Genomic DNA, 15,177 nt, shown 5'->3' on the forward strand with positions numbered 1-15,177 from the left:
TCGCTCTAACACAGACGTCAGTTGTCTGCTTTTTCAGAACCCTTACATTTATGACAATATAGAAAGACATTTGTGACATGTTTGTCCTTTTTTTCATACTTTAACATACAGCTTGCTGACAGATTAATAATCTTTGTAGTTCGTTGTTTCAAGATTTATGAAAACCTTGGCGAGTCTTCTTTATATGTTTTGGCGGCCAGGAGAATCATTGACTTATCCTGTGAAGCTTCACACTAAAAACTCAGCCAAATGCTACTGTGAGGTTTTCCAGATCTCACACTGACGGGTTTTACTGACACACAAGCAAACAGCAGCACAGAGAGCAATGGAAACATGTAACATTTAATATCTTTAAACAAGAAAATAATTTAATATATCACTGTTTGCTGTTTTATCATAGGTTTTTGTATTTCTTTGCTTTCATCACATAACATAATAACTTATCAATGCATTTCAGAATCAGAATAAAGTTTGAAAATATCTGATTTTAAACATAACAAATGTTTTCTTCTCCATAAAATTGGCACATCCTCTCATGTTGTATAACCACTGTCGACCACATGACCTAAGAGACTTTCCGCCTCATCCCTTGACATGGGCCAATAATTTCTGTTACAAAATCTAGTGTTTATTCTTTTGAAGTATCAGTGTCCCTTTTAAATGTTGCCCAGTGCTTGAGAAGATGAACCTCGGTGTCCTTTTATCCTCAAGAGAGCAAAGCGACCACCAGCGAGATCTCAACTGTTGTCCAAAACATCTTGCGACAGCCCTTCATTTGATCCATTGGAGACCCTTTGAACGCTGCTGTAGAACACGGTCCTGAAGGGCTTCACCCTCAGATGATAAAAAAGTGAATTATTGGTTTGTTTATCATGCTCTTAAAACCTAAAGTGCATTATTAAACAGAGAGCACATTAAAAGGGGAGTATTGTTAAAAGTGTTTTAAAAATCTTGTAAATCCCAGTAATTTATGTCACTGTGGTCGAAGAGGCTCACCCTGGCCTTCTGGCTTTAATTTGGTTTGGGCTCTGCTCTCCGGGGTCTGTACCTGTGATGCTGCCTTCTCTTCCCAGACAACAATCTGACCGATGTGACCTCGTGATGTGGTGGGGCAGCGTTATAGCCTCAGAGAAGCAAGTAGAAGAAAAAAATCCCAAAACATTCAATCAAGACGGTAAAAATGTGGTGGTACATCTTCCTGCAATAGCTAAAGTGTATATCCCATTGGACAAGGGACTTGGAGTCTAAAAGTCTATTGCCACCATAATTTTGTAAACTACAAAACCATTAGTTTAGCTTAAATGTCATAATTACCTTTGTTAAATAGTTCAGCTGAGGTATTATTTCGGATCAATTGTGAGCTGATGATGGCGTTGTAGAGGCAAAGCCAGGTGATCTCAAAAGATAGTAGTGAGGTATTTGACAATAGATTGTATAAGAAACATGGCAGTACCCAGATCCGGTTAAAAAAAAAAAAATGCACACAAGAAACCAATACAAAAAAAATAAGATTGTACTGTACTTTTTGAAATCCATTTTTTCTTTTGTAATTCTTGATGTGCTTATAATTGTAGGTGGAATCGTCATGTTTACGTCCTCATTAACCCACCTACTGGTGCCTTATGTAGACCATGCAGATCTAGGTTCAAAGTTGCATCAATAAAAAAATATTTGGGGAATTTGTACATTTCAGTTATGGGTCTGTACTGATTTAATTTGTTGACTCACCCAACATGAGTCATATTTTACAAGTTTATATCTGACCGTTGCTGTAAATAAACCCCATGCCTACTGACAAACACTTCAGAAAGCCATAAACTTCCAAACATTCAACAGAGAGGCGTCACACTGGATTATTGCCAAGCTTCAACAGGGACCAGTGGGTGCAGCCTGGGACCACAGACCTGCTCAGGCCCCGGGGGATTCGCCCTGGGAGAGGCAACAATGGGTCAGAGCCCCTTCTTTGTGCGGTTGCCCTTCTTAATCAAACTAGCCAGAGGAGTGATTGGATTTTAATTCTGCTGGGCCCACCGTAATGGTGTGATGGACGGGGACTGGTGAATTGAAGCAAGATGTCAGTCCTCGGAGGCCTCCATTAATGATATTGCTTCATTTCTTAAAGTGGCAGGAACGCCTTGGGACGAGGGGATCGCTGCAGTTGGCAGGCAGAGCCCTTCCCTTCCCTTTTTTTATTTGACTCTCTTTATCTCTCACTGACTCGTGACCATTTGTGTGGCTCTTTGTGTGTCCTTAGTGTTGTGGGTCGTTTCTTTGAACTGCATGGTCCCAGTGTGTGTTCGGTTCCAGACTGCTGCTGTGGCCACTGGACACAATGAAATGATTGTCTTGTTGGAAAGGATTTGCTTTGTTTGTCAACCTAAATTGAAAGTTAACCTGGACATTTATGCTATATATTGTACATCCAACTCTCTTCATTTAATAGACAAAGAAACATGTATAATGCGTTATGGATAATTAGATATAATGATCTCTTTAAACAGGTTATACACGGATTTATGATATGTTTCTGTGAATGATGAAGACAGGAAGCTTATCAATGTAAACTGGAAGTCATTTTCCCTGATCGTGTGAAAGTTTGACTCTGATAAATCTTAGTGTTTTCATCTGACAGGTACAGTATATCAAACCATTCACATTTCGGTTTCTGCTCTACATGCTATAATTAAAGTAAGTCTCTGTTCCATCCTAACTCATGAGTCAGGAGGTTAATTGAACTTTAGCACTAAATCTAAAACACAAAGACTTCCTGAAAACATTCTTGAACTCCTGAACTGACACTGATATGAACCTGAAGAACGCCAGAAAGTCTCCCAGAATCCTTTTGATGCCGTTTATGTGACTCAGACCGGCTGCCTCATTGTTTGCCTCCTCTGACACGTGTTTGTCTCCTGTTGCCTAATGACAGTTTGGTCTTGTCAAAGTACAGGTGAACCCTCATTGTGTTTTATAGCGAGTCATTGTCGAGTGGGGCGGCTCCAGCCTTCCTCTCTCTTCCTAATGTTGTTTTTGCAGCAGATTTATGTGTGGGTGGGGCGCTGTGATTTACGGAGCTCTGACACTGTCTCAGCAGCGGGACCAGGGAGGCTGATGTGGCTCTCTGTGTGTGTTCCAGGTGAGCCTGAGGTCTGCTCTCCATCCACACACACACACACACACACACACACACACACACACACACACACACACACACACACACACACACACACACACACACACACACACATACTGTGAGCAACATGCCCCTGTGTGCACTAATGAGAACACACAGATACTTTGATACACACTCAGCTTTTGTGGTGTAACACAGAAGTCAAGCTGCTGTTGCAACATCCTCCCTGTAGGTTCACCTAAAGTACAGCAGGATAAAAGGGCATGTTTTGCTGTCATGATGTTCAAAAAACTGGATAGCTTTGCAATATTTACTCCTCTTTTTACATTGTGTAAAAACTAGGAAAGATGATCATAATATGTTAACACAAAGATAAAGAGAAAATCTGGTTTTCCAAAAAAAAATCAATATTTGTTTTTTTTAATGCAGCTTTCTAAAACACTTCCTACCCTCCTTGGCCCCAGTGCTTTTAAAAGTTTAAAGGATAATATGTGGATGTTTACTCATTGTGTCAGATTCCCATAAAAGCAGCATTCATTTCCCTGGATCGATAGTACACAAGTCGCTCGGTACTGCACATATGTTGACGCTGCCCTTTCATTATCGGTGTAACCTAAGAGTAGGGAAGATTAAATTCTTGTCACCAGATGTTAAATTGGCCATTACCCATCTAAGATAAATTGGTCCTTACATTTCCCATTAAAAACACCTGACAAGAGGGTGCACAATTTGACATGGGACTTAAGTTGTGTTTGGCTGTATTGTGCGGATTAAATTAGATGAAAAATAATAAAGATTAAAAAAAAATGTGTGGGTCGCACATTTAATTTTTTCTCAATTTCCCACTTTCTTTCATAGGTGGAAGACCAGCTAAATCCAACTGAGGGCTTGGTTTTCCATCTCCATGTCATATTTCATATTATGTGATCTCATTTCACTCAGCGATTGAGAGCCTAAGCCCATTCATTGTTGTGTCTCCACTCATGTGCGACACTTTCTCTCACCCCCCTTCCTTGTGTTTTTTCTTTTTTCTCTTCTCTCAGTTCGGTCTCTGCATTTAGTCAGCCTGTCAGAGTGCTTCCCTGGAGAGTTTTGGACTTGAAGTTCGTCCCGGCAGTTCCTCTGCTGGTGGCCCCCGCTAGAGAAGCAAGGTCACAGTGGACCCGAGTGTCGAAACATTCACAGAGTCTCCTCAGAATGCACACACACTTATTTACCAGTGTAAAGGCTAATTCAATAGTCAAGAGGGCAATGTATTTGAATGCAACAACAGGGTTCACATGGGGTTGCAGAAATATTGTCTGGAAGATGATAAACCAGTTTTTAAACATATTGCTTTTTCTTTTTACAATTTTGTATATTTAATAAATTCCTTACATAATGCACAACACCTTTTTTGTTTGCAAACAATTATGAGATTAACTTTAATGTTGGCACCTACATTTCCAATTTCTAAACAATTAAATGTGAATTTGCAATATGTCTTATCGGGCACATGGATAGTCCGTGTGATTCCGGGCTGCTAGCTTGGAAATTATAAAATACAAATATTTATTGTAGTAATCAATTTAAAATTAAATGAAAAGATAAACTCTTACATTTTCCCTGTGTGCAAAACCTTTTCCCCAGTGATACTTACTGCTCCAAAGAAAATACTAAATGGTTTTACAGTGTGTCATTTTTGCACAACAAGGTTGACAGAGAGATTGTTTTCTCCTTTATAATGTTTTATTTTTCCCTCTGCTGCCTTCCTTATTTAGCCATGATTCCCTTACCCACTTGTATCTGGAGAGAATGCATTTTGTCAGTAAAAGTCAGTCACAGGTTGGTTGGCTAATGTGTGACCCCAATGGGAACAAAGCTGGTGAGATAAAGCCTAAAATAATTGTCTTTCCTTTTTGTAACCTAATCGTCCTTGTGATTGAACTGCTCTATGCCATAATGTCACCATTGTTTACTCAAAATCTGTATAGTCAAAATTCACAAATAATCTTACAGAATCAAACACAAAAAAATATATATATATATATTCGGGGATATATTTTGTTATCTTTTATAACTTTGTTTCAAGGTTATGTTAGGGTTAAAAGACAGCAACAATTGCAGCTCAATTGCTAAATCCAATTGTGGCTATTGACTTTGCAATGACCAATTAATCCATTTCATGTGAACAATGGTGAAATTGTCAGTTTAGTGTCAAACCTCTGGAGACTGCCTAAAGAACAATTGAAATCTACTGACTTTTACTTAGAAGTATAATTTGGTCTCCTCATTGGTGAAAATTGGGTGACAACATATTTAAAGCCCTTTTCATGCAAATGCAAGTGAAATAGTAAATTAAATATATAATAAATAGTTAAATGACATCTCTCGAAAACATTTTCAACCCAATCTGAAGAGTATAACATTTATTTGCATCTTTGGTAGCTAGGTGTTCCTAAAAAACTGAAACTATAACAGCTTTGCTTGCCAATGAAGTGCAATGGCATCATCATATCCTTACCAATGTATATTTTATCTTCCCTGCATTGCAATGCATTAAGGAGGGTTAAATGAGACACCTGATTTGAATGCCTGTGTCAGGCCTTAAAAACAATGAAATAAATTGGCTTTTAAAATGGACCCTTTAAATAGAACAATACTATCGTTTTGCTATTAAATAAGTTTATATAGCCTACAATTGCGGTTGGTTCCTTACAAAAAATGGAAGCTGTGAAAAGCAGCATGCTCAACTGTTTTTTATTCGAATGTATTCATTGTTTCCAACACACTATCAAAAAACAAAGAAATTGAAAAACATTTGACCGTTTAGTGACTCGTGGCAGTGGGCGGTGCTGCAGTCCTCGCGAGCACGCCGGATGATCTAATTACGCCCACCCCTCCGCCAATTAGAGAATTACATCACACCTTTAAATGGACTCGTCCTCTTAATCATTAATGGTACGGTGTCATTCGCTCTGACAGCGTCTAGTTGCATCGAGGCAACTTGACACATGCAGCTCGGAGTTAATCCTAAATAAAGCGGGGGCCAAATACACTGCCGTTGACTTTTGGCGAAAAAAGTGAGAGTAAAAATAGGGTCTTTGCGTCATTGCGTGTGGAGCACTCAACTAAGGCCCAACATTGATATACCATGAGTTTCAGTAGGTCCAAGCTGTGTGTGTGTGTGTGTGTGTGTGTGTGTGTGTGTGTGTGTGTGTGTGTGTGTGTGTGTGTGTGTGTGTGTGTGTGTGTGGTGTGTGTGTGTGTGTGTGTGTGTGTGTGTGTGTGTGGTGTGTGTGTGTGTGTGTGTGTGTGTGTGTGTGTGTGTGTGTGTGTGTGTGTGTGTGTGTGTGTGTGTGTGTGTGTGTGTGTGTGGAAACGCCCATTGAGAACCTGATAGAATATCTCATGGCCTATGTTCACGCGTCTTCTTCTGCATGTTAGAGTACGTGATCTCTGGTCCTTATGAGCACACTAATAAGAGTGGCTAAAAGGGAAAACATAAAAAAGAAGAATAACATTCTGCTATAGACTATTTAAATAATAATTTAATTAATATTTTAGGTGTGCATTTAAATGTTGTCTTGGATTTTAATTGCCCCTTTTTCATAGGCATTATGTTTTTAAAGCGTCTCCTATATTCACTTAGATTATTTTGTACTTCCTCGTAATTGATGTCTTGTAAATCTCTGCACATTTTGGATTCATTGGAACAATTTAAAATCCTACATTTTGAAAAAAACGTTATCAAAACGAACCTTTTTCAACATTTTTTATTTTTTGTATTATACTAAACGCAGATAGTTGGGAATATTTTTTTCATAAAGCTTAGTATGACATATTTCCTTTCCTTTTAATGTAATTTATTTTTTAATTTGGTCTATCTCGTTTTAGCCTTTAGGGGATGAGTTATATGCAGTGTAAATGCTGGAAATTAGCTGTTTTGGAAACATGTGGAGCCACAAATGCTCTGATGGAGACAGATAATGGCCTGCATTCTTGTCTGTAAACGCCATTGTTATTTCTTCACTTATCTCTGTCATCTTAATCTGCTCGCATTGTTTACTTATCTTATTTGAAATTGCTCAATTACACATCTATTATCTGTCTTTTGTCATTCAAACTTCCGATTAAGACACAATCAGTGTAAAGAGAAACGCAAAAAAAATAACTTCTTGTTTTGCAGCGTTTAAGAAATCAAAATACGATCGGCAATCATTTACAATCTCACTTAAAAATGACTGAGTCTAGTTTTGTTTAAATTCAGTAAATTCGGGAAATCAGTGAAGAAGAATAATTAAATAAAAAGTATTTTCTTGCCATTAAATAGGCCTACATGTTTTTCCTTTTCTGCCAAAACTGCATCGAAGACAAGTGAAATGATCACTATGATCTGATCAGATCGAACAAATGAATGAATGAATAACCTTTAATAGATTATTTCGCTCTCTTAAAACATAACATATCTATCCACAGATGTTCCGTGCGGATTTGTTTTGTTCTGCCCACTGTGTAGAGGAGGTCAGTTCATTTAGCCCGGGCTGTCATCCCGGCTGACCCGTGCGCAATAACGCAATTCACTGAAAGAAAATAAACTGAGGAGGAGAAGTGACCCTTTACGAGCTGCTCTCTGCTCCCCTCACAAACGAGGGGCTTCGGGGAGGGAGTGTATGTGTGTGTGTGTGTGTGTGTGTGTGTGTGTGTCTATGGAGGGGGTGTTTAGTTAGTTTGTTGTGGCTTCAGTCAGTGTAGCCTATCGCTTGCAGGTGATGCCAGGACTAGATAAGAGGTCGCCGATCCCTCCGCGCTGTCTAGACCAGCTTGTGACTCAACCAGAGCAACTGGACTGACACAATTTACAGCAGGTTTTTGCCCTCCAGATAGTAAATGACCACTGGCCGATTCCTGCTCCATAACCGAAGGGGGAAACACCGCAGATGGAGGGGAGCGATAAGACAACAGAGCCTGCTGCAGGGTTTAAATTCAGGCAGGCCAAGTTGATTTACGTTTAACAAGACAAACAACATTCAATGCAACTAAAATGGATATTTTTTTACTGTTTGAATTTATCCTCAAATCGCTTGTGGCTAAGCATTGTATTTGCACGCATGACTCGCTGTCATGTGGAGAAACGATGTGTTGCCGCTTTGGATCTGGACAGTGAATTTGACTCTCGCCATAAGAGCACTGGAATAAACAAGCTTACTTATGTTTCAATTCGTTTGTCGTCTTACTTTTGCAATAGAAAATGAATGATACTAATTTGCTGCATTTTCAAATACATTTAATTATTGCGATAGTGGCTTGCGAATGCAAAAAGCGCAAGGAAGAAACTGCCTGTACAAAAATTGGTCATCAAGACACATTATGTAGTATTCAGCGTGTGTTTTTTATTATTTTGTATCAGTTAATAATCCCTTTACGAATCGCTCTCCTAACAATAAATAATATAACAATAATTTACTTTTTGTTCGAGTAGCTCAAACAACCTGGCCTTAAGATAAAGTATTTTACAACACGAATATTTTGCAGATTATCATGCTCTGACCTTAAGACAAAGAGTCAACGGGACTCGACAACGCAATAAATGTATCAAACATTTCTCATATTGAAGAAACAAGACACAATATGATCACAATAAAATCGCAGAATGTCTATCTGACACGGAAATGTTTCCAATTGGTTTTTGAGGGAAGGTTTCTTGTAGTATATCCACTGGGAGGTCTTCTGTACATCTTTCTCCATTAAGTCATGCAACAATTGTTCTGCTTAGTTTTTGTCAATGAAAGCTCCCGAAAAAAAACTCGGAGTCAATCAGTGCTTTCTTGGTTCCATCTCCTCCATGTCAAGAAATAAAAAACACTCTCCTCTCTGTAGTTTGGGCGATATGATGAGCTGGTCACATGCAGGGACCGGGATCATGCTGCAATTGTCCTTGCAGGGGGGGGGGGGGGCGACAGGTCTGAGGGGCCCTGTTTCACGTCTCCACCGGGCTGGGTACCATACTGTTGGGGGTGTCCGGTAACTGGGAGGACAAAGAAGTCACGTCGCTGCCCGAGGAGTTTCCGAGAGATCCCGATTCAGAGAATGACACCTGAACAGACAGGAACAAAGAGTCAGAATATGAGAAATATGCAGGCTTTTATTTTGAAAACCTGGTTGTAAAACCATAGTTCTGCTGACATGAGGACACAATGCTGACATACATGTGGTCTCCCTGTGTGTGTGTGTGTGTGTGTGTGTGTGTGTGTGTATGTATGTGTGTGTGTGTGTGTGTGTGTGTGTGTGTGTGTGTGTGTGTGTGTGTGTGTGTGTGTGTGTGTGTGTGTGTGTGTGTGTGTGTGTGTGTGTGTGTGTGTGTGTGTGTGTGTTTATATGCAGCAACATTCTGTTTGTGTGGCTGAACTGTATGTGTGGAAGCACAAATCTGCATATGTTAAAAGCAGAATGGATAGATGAACACACCAGTTGTTGGAAGGCTGGCTGGTCCAGGTCGCTCTGCAGGGCGAACTCACTCAGGGCTTTCCATGGAGGCTGGTATGTCTGAACCTCCACTGGGTTTCCCTGCATGGAGCTCTCATGTCGGATAGGACTCCCAGCCACAAGAGGTGTCCCTGTTAGGCCCTGAAGATTCTGACAAAAGAATAAAACACAGGATAAGCTTTTTGAGTCCTGCATCAATATCACTGTTGAAAGATCTGCACAAATGTGCAAATTGCTCATGACACTATAGACACTTTTTGTAAATAGAAAGTGGCATGTTCATATGCCATTTGCTTTTTCCCATGGCTTTTTTTAGTTGGAGCAAAGATTGAACTATGGTGTCAGAGCAGGATATGTGTCCGGGACGCAGACCAAGCCTGGCTGCAGAGGATGTTTTCATTTTTCAGGTCAAGCAACTGAAGCCAAAGCAGTTGATAAATTATTCAATAACCTAAAGTTTGAATACAGGACAGCACTGGAGCCAACTGGAACCTGTTATACTGTGTCTTAGTTTAAGTAAAGAATACAAACTAAAGCTGGTTTAAAAAGTAAAACTACAGGCTGGTGATAGGGGTAAAAAAGAGGAATCTACATGCAAACAGTGATATTCACAACCAAACAGCCACTAATTTTTACAAATTAAAATATTTGAAAGCAATAAGGATATTATGTAAGTGTTCTGCAGCTGTTATCACTACACTCTTGCATTAATATGCCAGCCTCAATAGGGCGCCTATACAACAGGGTGAATTTACAATAAATCTAAATGTACCTTGGTCATGTTTGTTTTTTTACTTGAACACAGGAATGAATGAATATTTGAAGTAATCAAGTGGCCTGACTTACGAAGAGGCTTATAGACTTATCGCTGTGATGCTGCGATTGCATCTGCTTCATCAGGATGGTCCTCTTCTTGTCTTTGCAGCGCTTGTTCTGGAACCAGACCCGGATCACCCTGGGGCTCAGGCTGGTCATCTCCGTCAGCTGCTCCTTCATCAGCGCGTCGGGCCTCGGGTTGGCGTTGTAGCAGGTCCGCAGGGTGTGGAGCTGCTTCTCGTTCAGCACCGTCCGGATCCGCGTCGTCTTCTCCGACTGTTTGTGGACGTGGTTCCGATGCGGGGCCTGCCGCACCGAAACCGGGTCTGCTGGGGACAGAGGAGGGGGGAAACACCGTGAGAAACTGCGAAGGCGTCAACAATCCGTTCACATTTCGATACAGTTCAGCAGCCCATTATCTCAGTGTGCGACTTGTTTCCCTTTACATTGCTTGGATTGTTTTTGCAATAATAATTATCTGCCTTAGATTTTAATTATGTTTCATAAAAATGTCTGCAATTAGTTCAAATCAAATGTTTATGCTTACAGGGGTCTTTGAAGACAAAAACAACACTTTCATTATTTGTGGGAAGTTTCTAGATGATAAACCAACTATTTAGATGTAGCCTACATCTTGAATGGACACAAAAACAAGTGAGTTTCGATGGCCTACAATTATTATTAGGCCTATGGGTGCATTTAGCATTATTGTGAATTTTTCTCATCTGAATTAGGTTAAAAGAACGAAGTTGAAATAGAAAATGATTCCGGTTTCCCCGCTGGAGGCCTGTGTTTGTGCTCTGAGCTGTATACAGTGTTTTGAATTGATCGCTTTAAAGCAGGAAGTGAACATTATTCACACATTTGCGTTGTTCTCTTTCTTTGCAGGCGCTCTCAGGATGACAGTTCCTCAAACACACACATGGACACACACACTTGGGCTATATACACACACACACATCCACGGTCGCGACGCAAATAGCAGATTATTCAGATAATGGCGACAGAGCAGGTTAACCCTAATGAGATCAATTATGAAATTAGCCTAAAGAAAGGTTGCAGCACACACCTTACACACACACATTACACATTACAACCAAACACACACAGTCAGCCGGGTAACCACAAATTATCTGGATAGTAAATGACGACAAAAAGTAATAATCCTTGAAAATATTATATTGATTTTCATGTACATTTGCTAAACTCAAGCAATAACTTTTTTTAAATAAACGTTTACTTTTTATTTGTAGATTTAGTTGTTGAGTATAGGCTATTAAAAGTGGTGTCATTAATTTCTTTAAACGGTCTTTTATTTTGGAATGTAGTGCCAATTTCATGTTTTGCTGCTGTTAGAAAAATATAATAATAATAATAATAATAATGATAATAATAGCAATATAAATAATAATAGGCCTACTCATAATAATAATAATCCGACCTGCTAGACGCGGTCTGTTGGAGTGGATGTGTCCGGGGCTGAGGGGGCTTCCAGCGGAGTTCCTCTCCAGCAGCAGGCTGTGGTCAGCCCGGCACAGCAGCTCCTCTTCCCGCAGGGAGAACTCGTCTCCCGGCAGCAGCTGCCTGCTGCACACCGAGCAGCGAAAACATTCGATGTGGTAGACGTTATCCCGTGCTCTCATCACCAAATCGCTGCTGCTGAATCCCAGGTTGCATTTTGCGCATTTTATTCCAAACAGCCTGGAGAATTGAGGGAAATGGTCAAAAATTTAAAAATCAAGGTGGAAATGTAAAAGTGAGAAAAAAAAAAGTTGAAATCTTTCGAAAGACAACTCAGAGTTGTAAGTTGCATCTTGTGGTCTAAGAATGCTTTTATACTCTTTTGTATTTTTATTTGAAAACATAATAATATAGTGTTGATGGAGTTTTCGTTTTGCTTCCTTTTTCGTGTAAATGTGTTGTTACAAATGTCTTCTAATTTGTGTGCACTTTTACATTTGTCTTAATTGTTCTTTCTTTTATAATGTTTTGCTTCTTCCTAATACATATTATTATTGAATGTAAAAACGTTTAACTGTAATCAAGATGTGATTCAACATAAATCAGAATAAACAGAGAATATTTCCAAACTCCTACCTTACATAATCTCTTTTGCAATAGGTTTTGCCGTCCCGGACGAAACAAGTGGAGGACTCGTCCAGGTACTGGCTGCACTCTGCGCACTTCAGGCAGGCTGCGTGCCACTCCATGTCGGGAGACACTCTCAGTATGTACTGGTCATGGATCTGACTTCCACATCCTACACACATCGCGATTCCTGGCTTCTCTGCAAAGAACCCACATCACTGTTATCACAGACTGAAAATGCAGCACAATAAACATACAAAAAACGGAAGTATTTTAACAAAATTTAGTCCAGCCTGTATGACTCAGTTTTGCAGTGCATTTTGCAGACTGGACAAGTCTTAATGTTATGTAACAGAGGAAGACTTTTCGTCGCTGAATTGTTATTTCTAAAAAAGCGCCTAAAAAATACAGAGGAAAGAAAATGCTACACAATTGTCGATTCATTAAAAATAATAACTTGCTGCACATATGTCATGTAGCCCAAAAAGCTATCGCGACGAAAACAAAATCTGCCCCTTAAAACTCCAGCGAGCAGCTTACTTACTTTTGGAATGATCCCCCATATCACCCAAGAAAGAAGAGCTGAAAATAATATCCACCATACAGGACGGATAAAGGGGACTGTGGTAGATGCAGAAAGATGTGAGGAGATGACTGGCCCTCGGCTGCCTCCCTGATAACGTTTGTCTCTCCGGACTGGGAGGGTGCAGGGAGGGGGGTTGCAAGGTCCCACACGCTACTGCTCTGACGTCATGACGTCTTTACTGGGCTCTCCAATCGCCCCACTGCCTCCTTTTCTCCCAACATGTAAAAACATATATTTTATGACATGATCTTCCATATGCAGATGGTCCTATTGTGTTTCTTCAAACGAAGAAATAACATTTCATTTAACTGCAACAACATGAGTTTTTGATCAAATTATTCACATTAATTTCCCATCGATATTCAACAATATGTGGCAAAACTTATAGTATTAAAAATATTTACCACAAAACGACTCATACATTGTTCAAATTAGCCTACATTGTTTTGTTTATAGAATTAATCAAAACGTTATCATTTACAATAAATATTTTATCAGGTTATCACAAGTTGGTTCTCCTGCACAGTTTCACACAGGTTTGAACGCTACGTCTGTTTAAATAAAGTTAAATTGTGATGTTAGGTGTTTTCATAATCTTCATCAAACATCCAAATACATTTGTTTCCATGTCATGTCATGATGAAAAAAATTCTTCCGACAACAATAGTTGCATTGTTGATCTTTGACAAAAAAAAATACATTTAGGGCAGATTATGGCTTTGATCTTTTTGAATTTAAAAAAGTAAAACAAACCATACATAGGCTACTTGTAGTCATTTGTTTTCATGGGCATAACGTCAGCGGTAACTGAGGACTGTCGACAAGGCTCATCTACTCGAGAACAAGGCCATCTATTGGAGGAAAAGGAGAACTACAGTAGAGGAGGGGGGGGGGGGGGGGGTGCTGGGTGAGCAAACAGTATATTGGACTTTAGTTTCATTCAGTCTGTAATCTATCTGTCTATAAAAAAAAATCTTGAAAACTAAAGATCTAAACTAACATTCCTTAGTCTGTATACAGTTTCTCGATGGAAGTGGAAACAACATTTCTTTTTAATTTTCAAATAATGTATAAGCAATTAAGGCTATGAGAAGCAATTACGGCTTCATACATTTACTTTTTTTTGGTAAACTAAAATAACACACGTGTAGTATTTCCCTTGACAGGTTCGATCTGTTTAAAGGAACAAATAACGCAGAAAGTTGCACAATGCCACTGTTTGCCGTGTCTTTGTTCAAACACCTCCTTCCTCCCGAGTCCTTTCCTCCTTAATCCAGAGAACAGTTAATAAAACCAAACAAATACAGCCTTTCCTCCTCCTGTCTGATGCCCGGTCGTGGGGATATAAGATGGATGGTTTAAGGCTATAGCTCAACGTATAAACCCACATCACCTGCTCCATGCACCTGACGGAGGACACAGTGCAGGACTCTGCAGGATCCAGAGGAAGCGAACAGTGTTTATATCAATAATTCTTGGTGCATAAACATCAAAGTGGATGGCATGATTTCGCATTTTTTATGTAAAAGAGCCCTGTTATCTGCCCATCAATGGTTTTGTTGCTGCTGAATTCCTCCTGAAGCAAATTCAAAAGGTACATGAATGCACAAAAGTTCTTCTTCTGTGTTGTCGCGTGTTTCTTGTATTGCATACATTGAACTGCAACCTTGTGTTATAGAATGACAATACATGATCCTTCAATTGTTGTGTAGCCGACTGTCACAAAAAAGAAATGGCAAATTACATGATAATAATAAAAACAAATCATAAAAAGCAATTTTCTATGTGATAAATGTGTCAAGATTATATATATTTGTCATACAATGTTTGTCATGGTATAATGCTTTCTACCCTGACAAACATTGCAGTTCTTCTGTTGGTTGGCATCTCAAAAAATGGACTAAATTGTTCATCTTCTCTCTTGTAGTGTTTTGTAGTATTGGAAACAAATCGCTCTTGAGTTGATGCCAATAATCAGGGAAACTTTAAGAACCATACCGCTCTTTAGTTGTGACTTTTATTTTGAAAGGCACAAACGACACATGCTCCCCCTGCTTAAACAGTGGCTTGATTGGTTCAAGACTGCTCCTAA

At 39.5% G+C, this 15,177-nt stretch overlaps 1 protein-coding gene across 1 annotated transcript; it reads right to left on the reverse strand.

Annotated features, from left to right (window-relative positions):
- Positions 1 to 8,504: 8,504 nt before the first annotated feature.
- LOC117471722 (insulin gene enhancer protein ISL-3) lies at positions 8,505 to 13,157 on the reverse strand. The gene is made up of 6 exons (XM_034116916.1): positions 13,044 to 13,157; positions 12,509 to 12,698; positions 11,853 to 12,112; positions 10,442 to 10,737; positions 9,578 to 9,745; positions 8,505 to 9,206 (listed from the first exon to the last, which is right to left on the reverse strand). The coding sequence occupies exons 1-6, from the start codon at positions 13,099 to 13,101 to the stop codon at positions 9,090 to 9,092; spliced, it is 1,089 nt and encodes a 362-aa protein (XP_033972807.1). The 5' UTR covers positions 13,102 to 13,157; the 3' UTR covers positions 8,505 to 9,089.
- Positions 13,158 to 15,177: the final 2,020 nt, after the last annotated feature.

This window comes from Trematomus bernacchii, unplaced genomic scaffold, assembly GCF_902827165.1.
Source record: "Trematomus bernacchii unplaced genomic scaffold, fTreBer1.1, whole genome shotgun sequence".
Taxonomy (NCBI): Eukaryota; Metazoa; Chordata; class Actinopteri; order Perciformes; family Nototheniidae; genus Trematomus; species Trematomus bernacchii.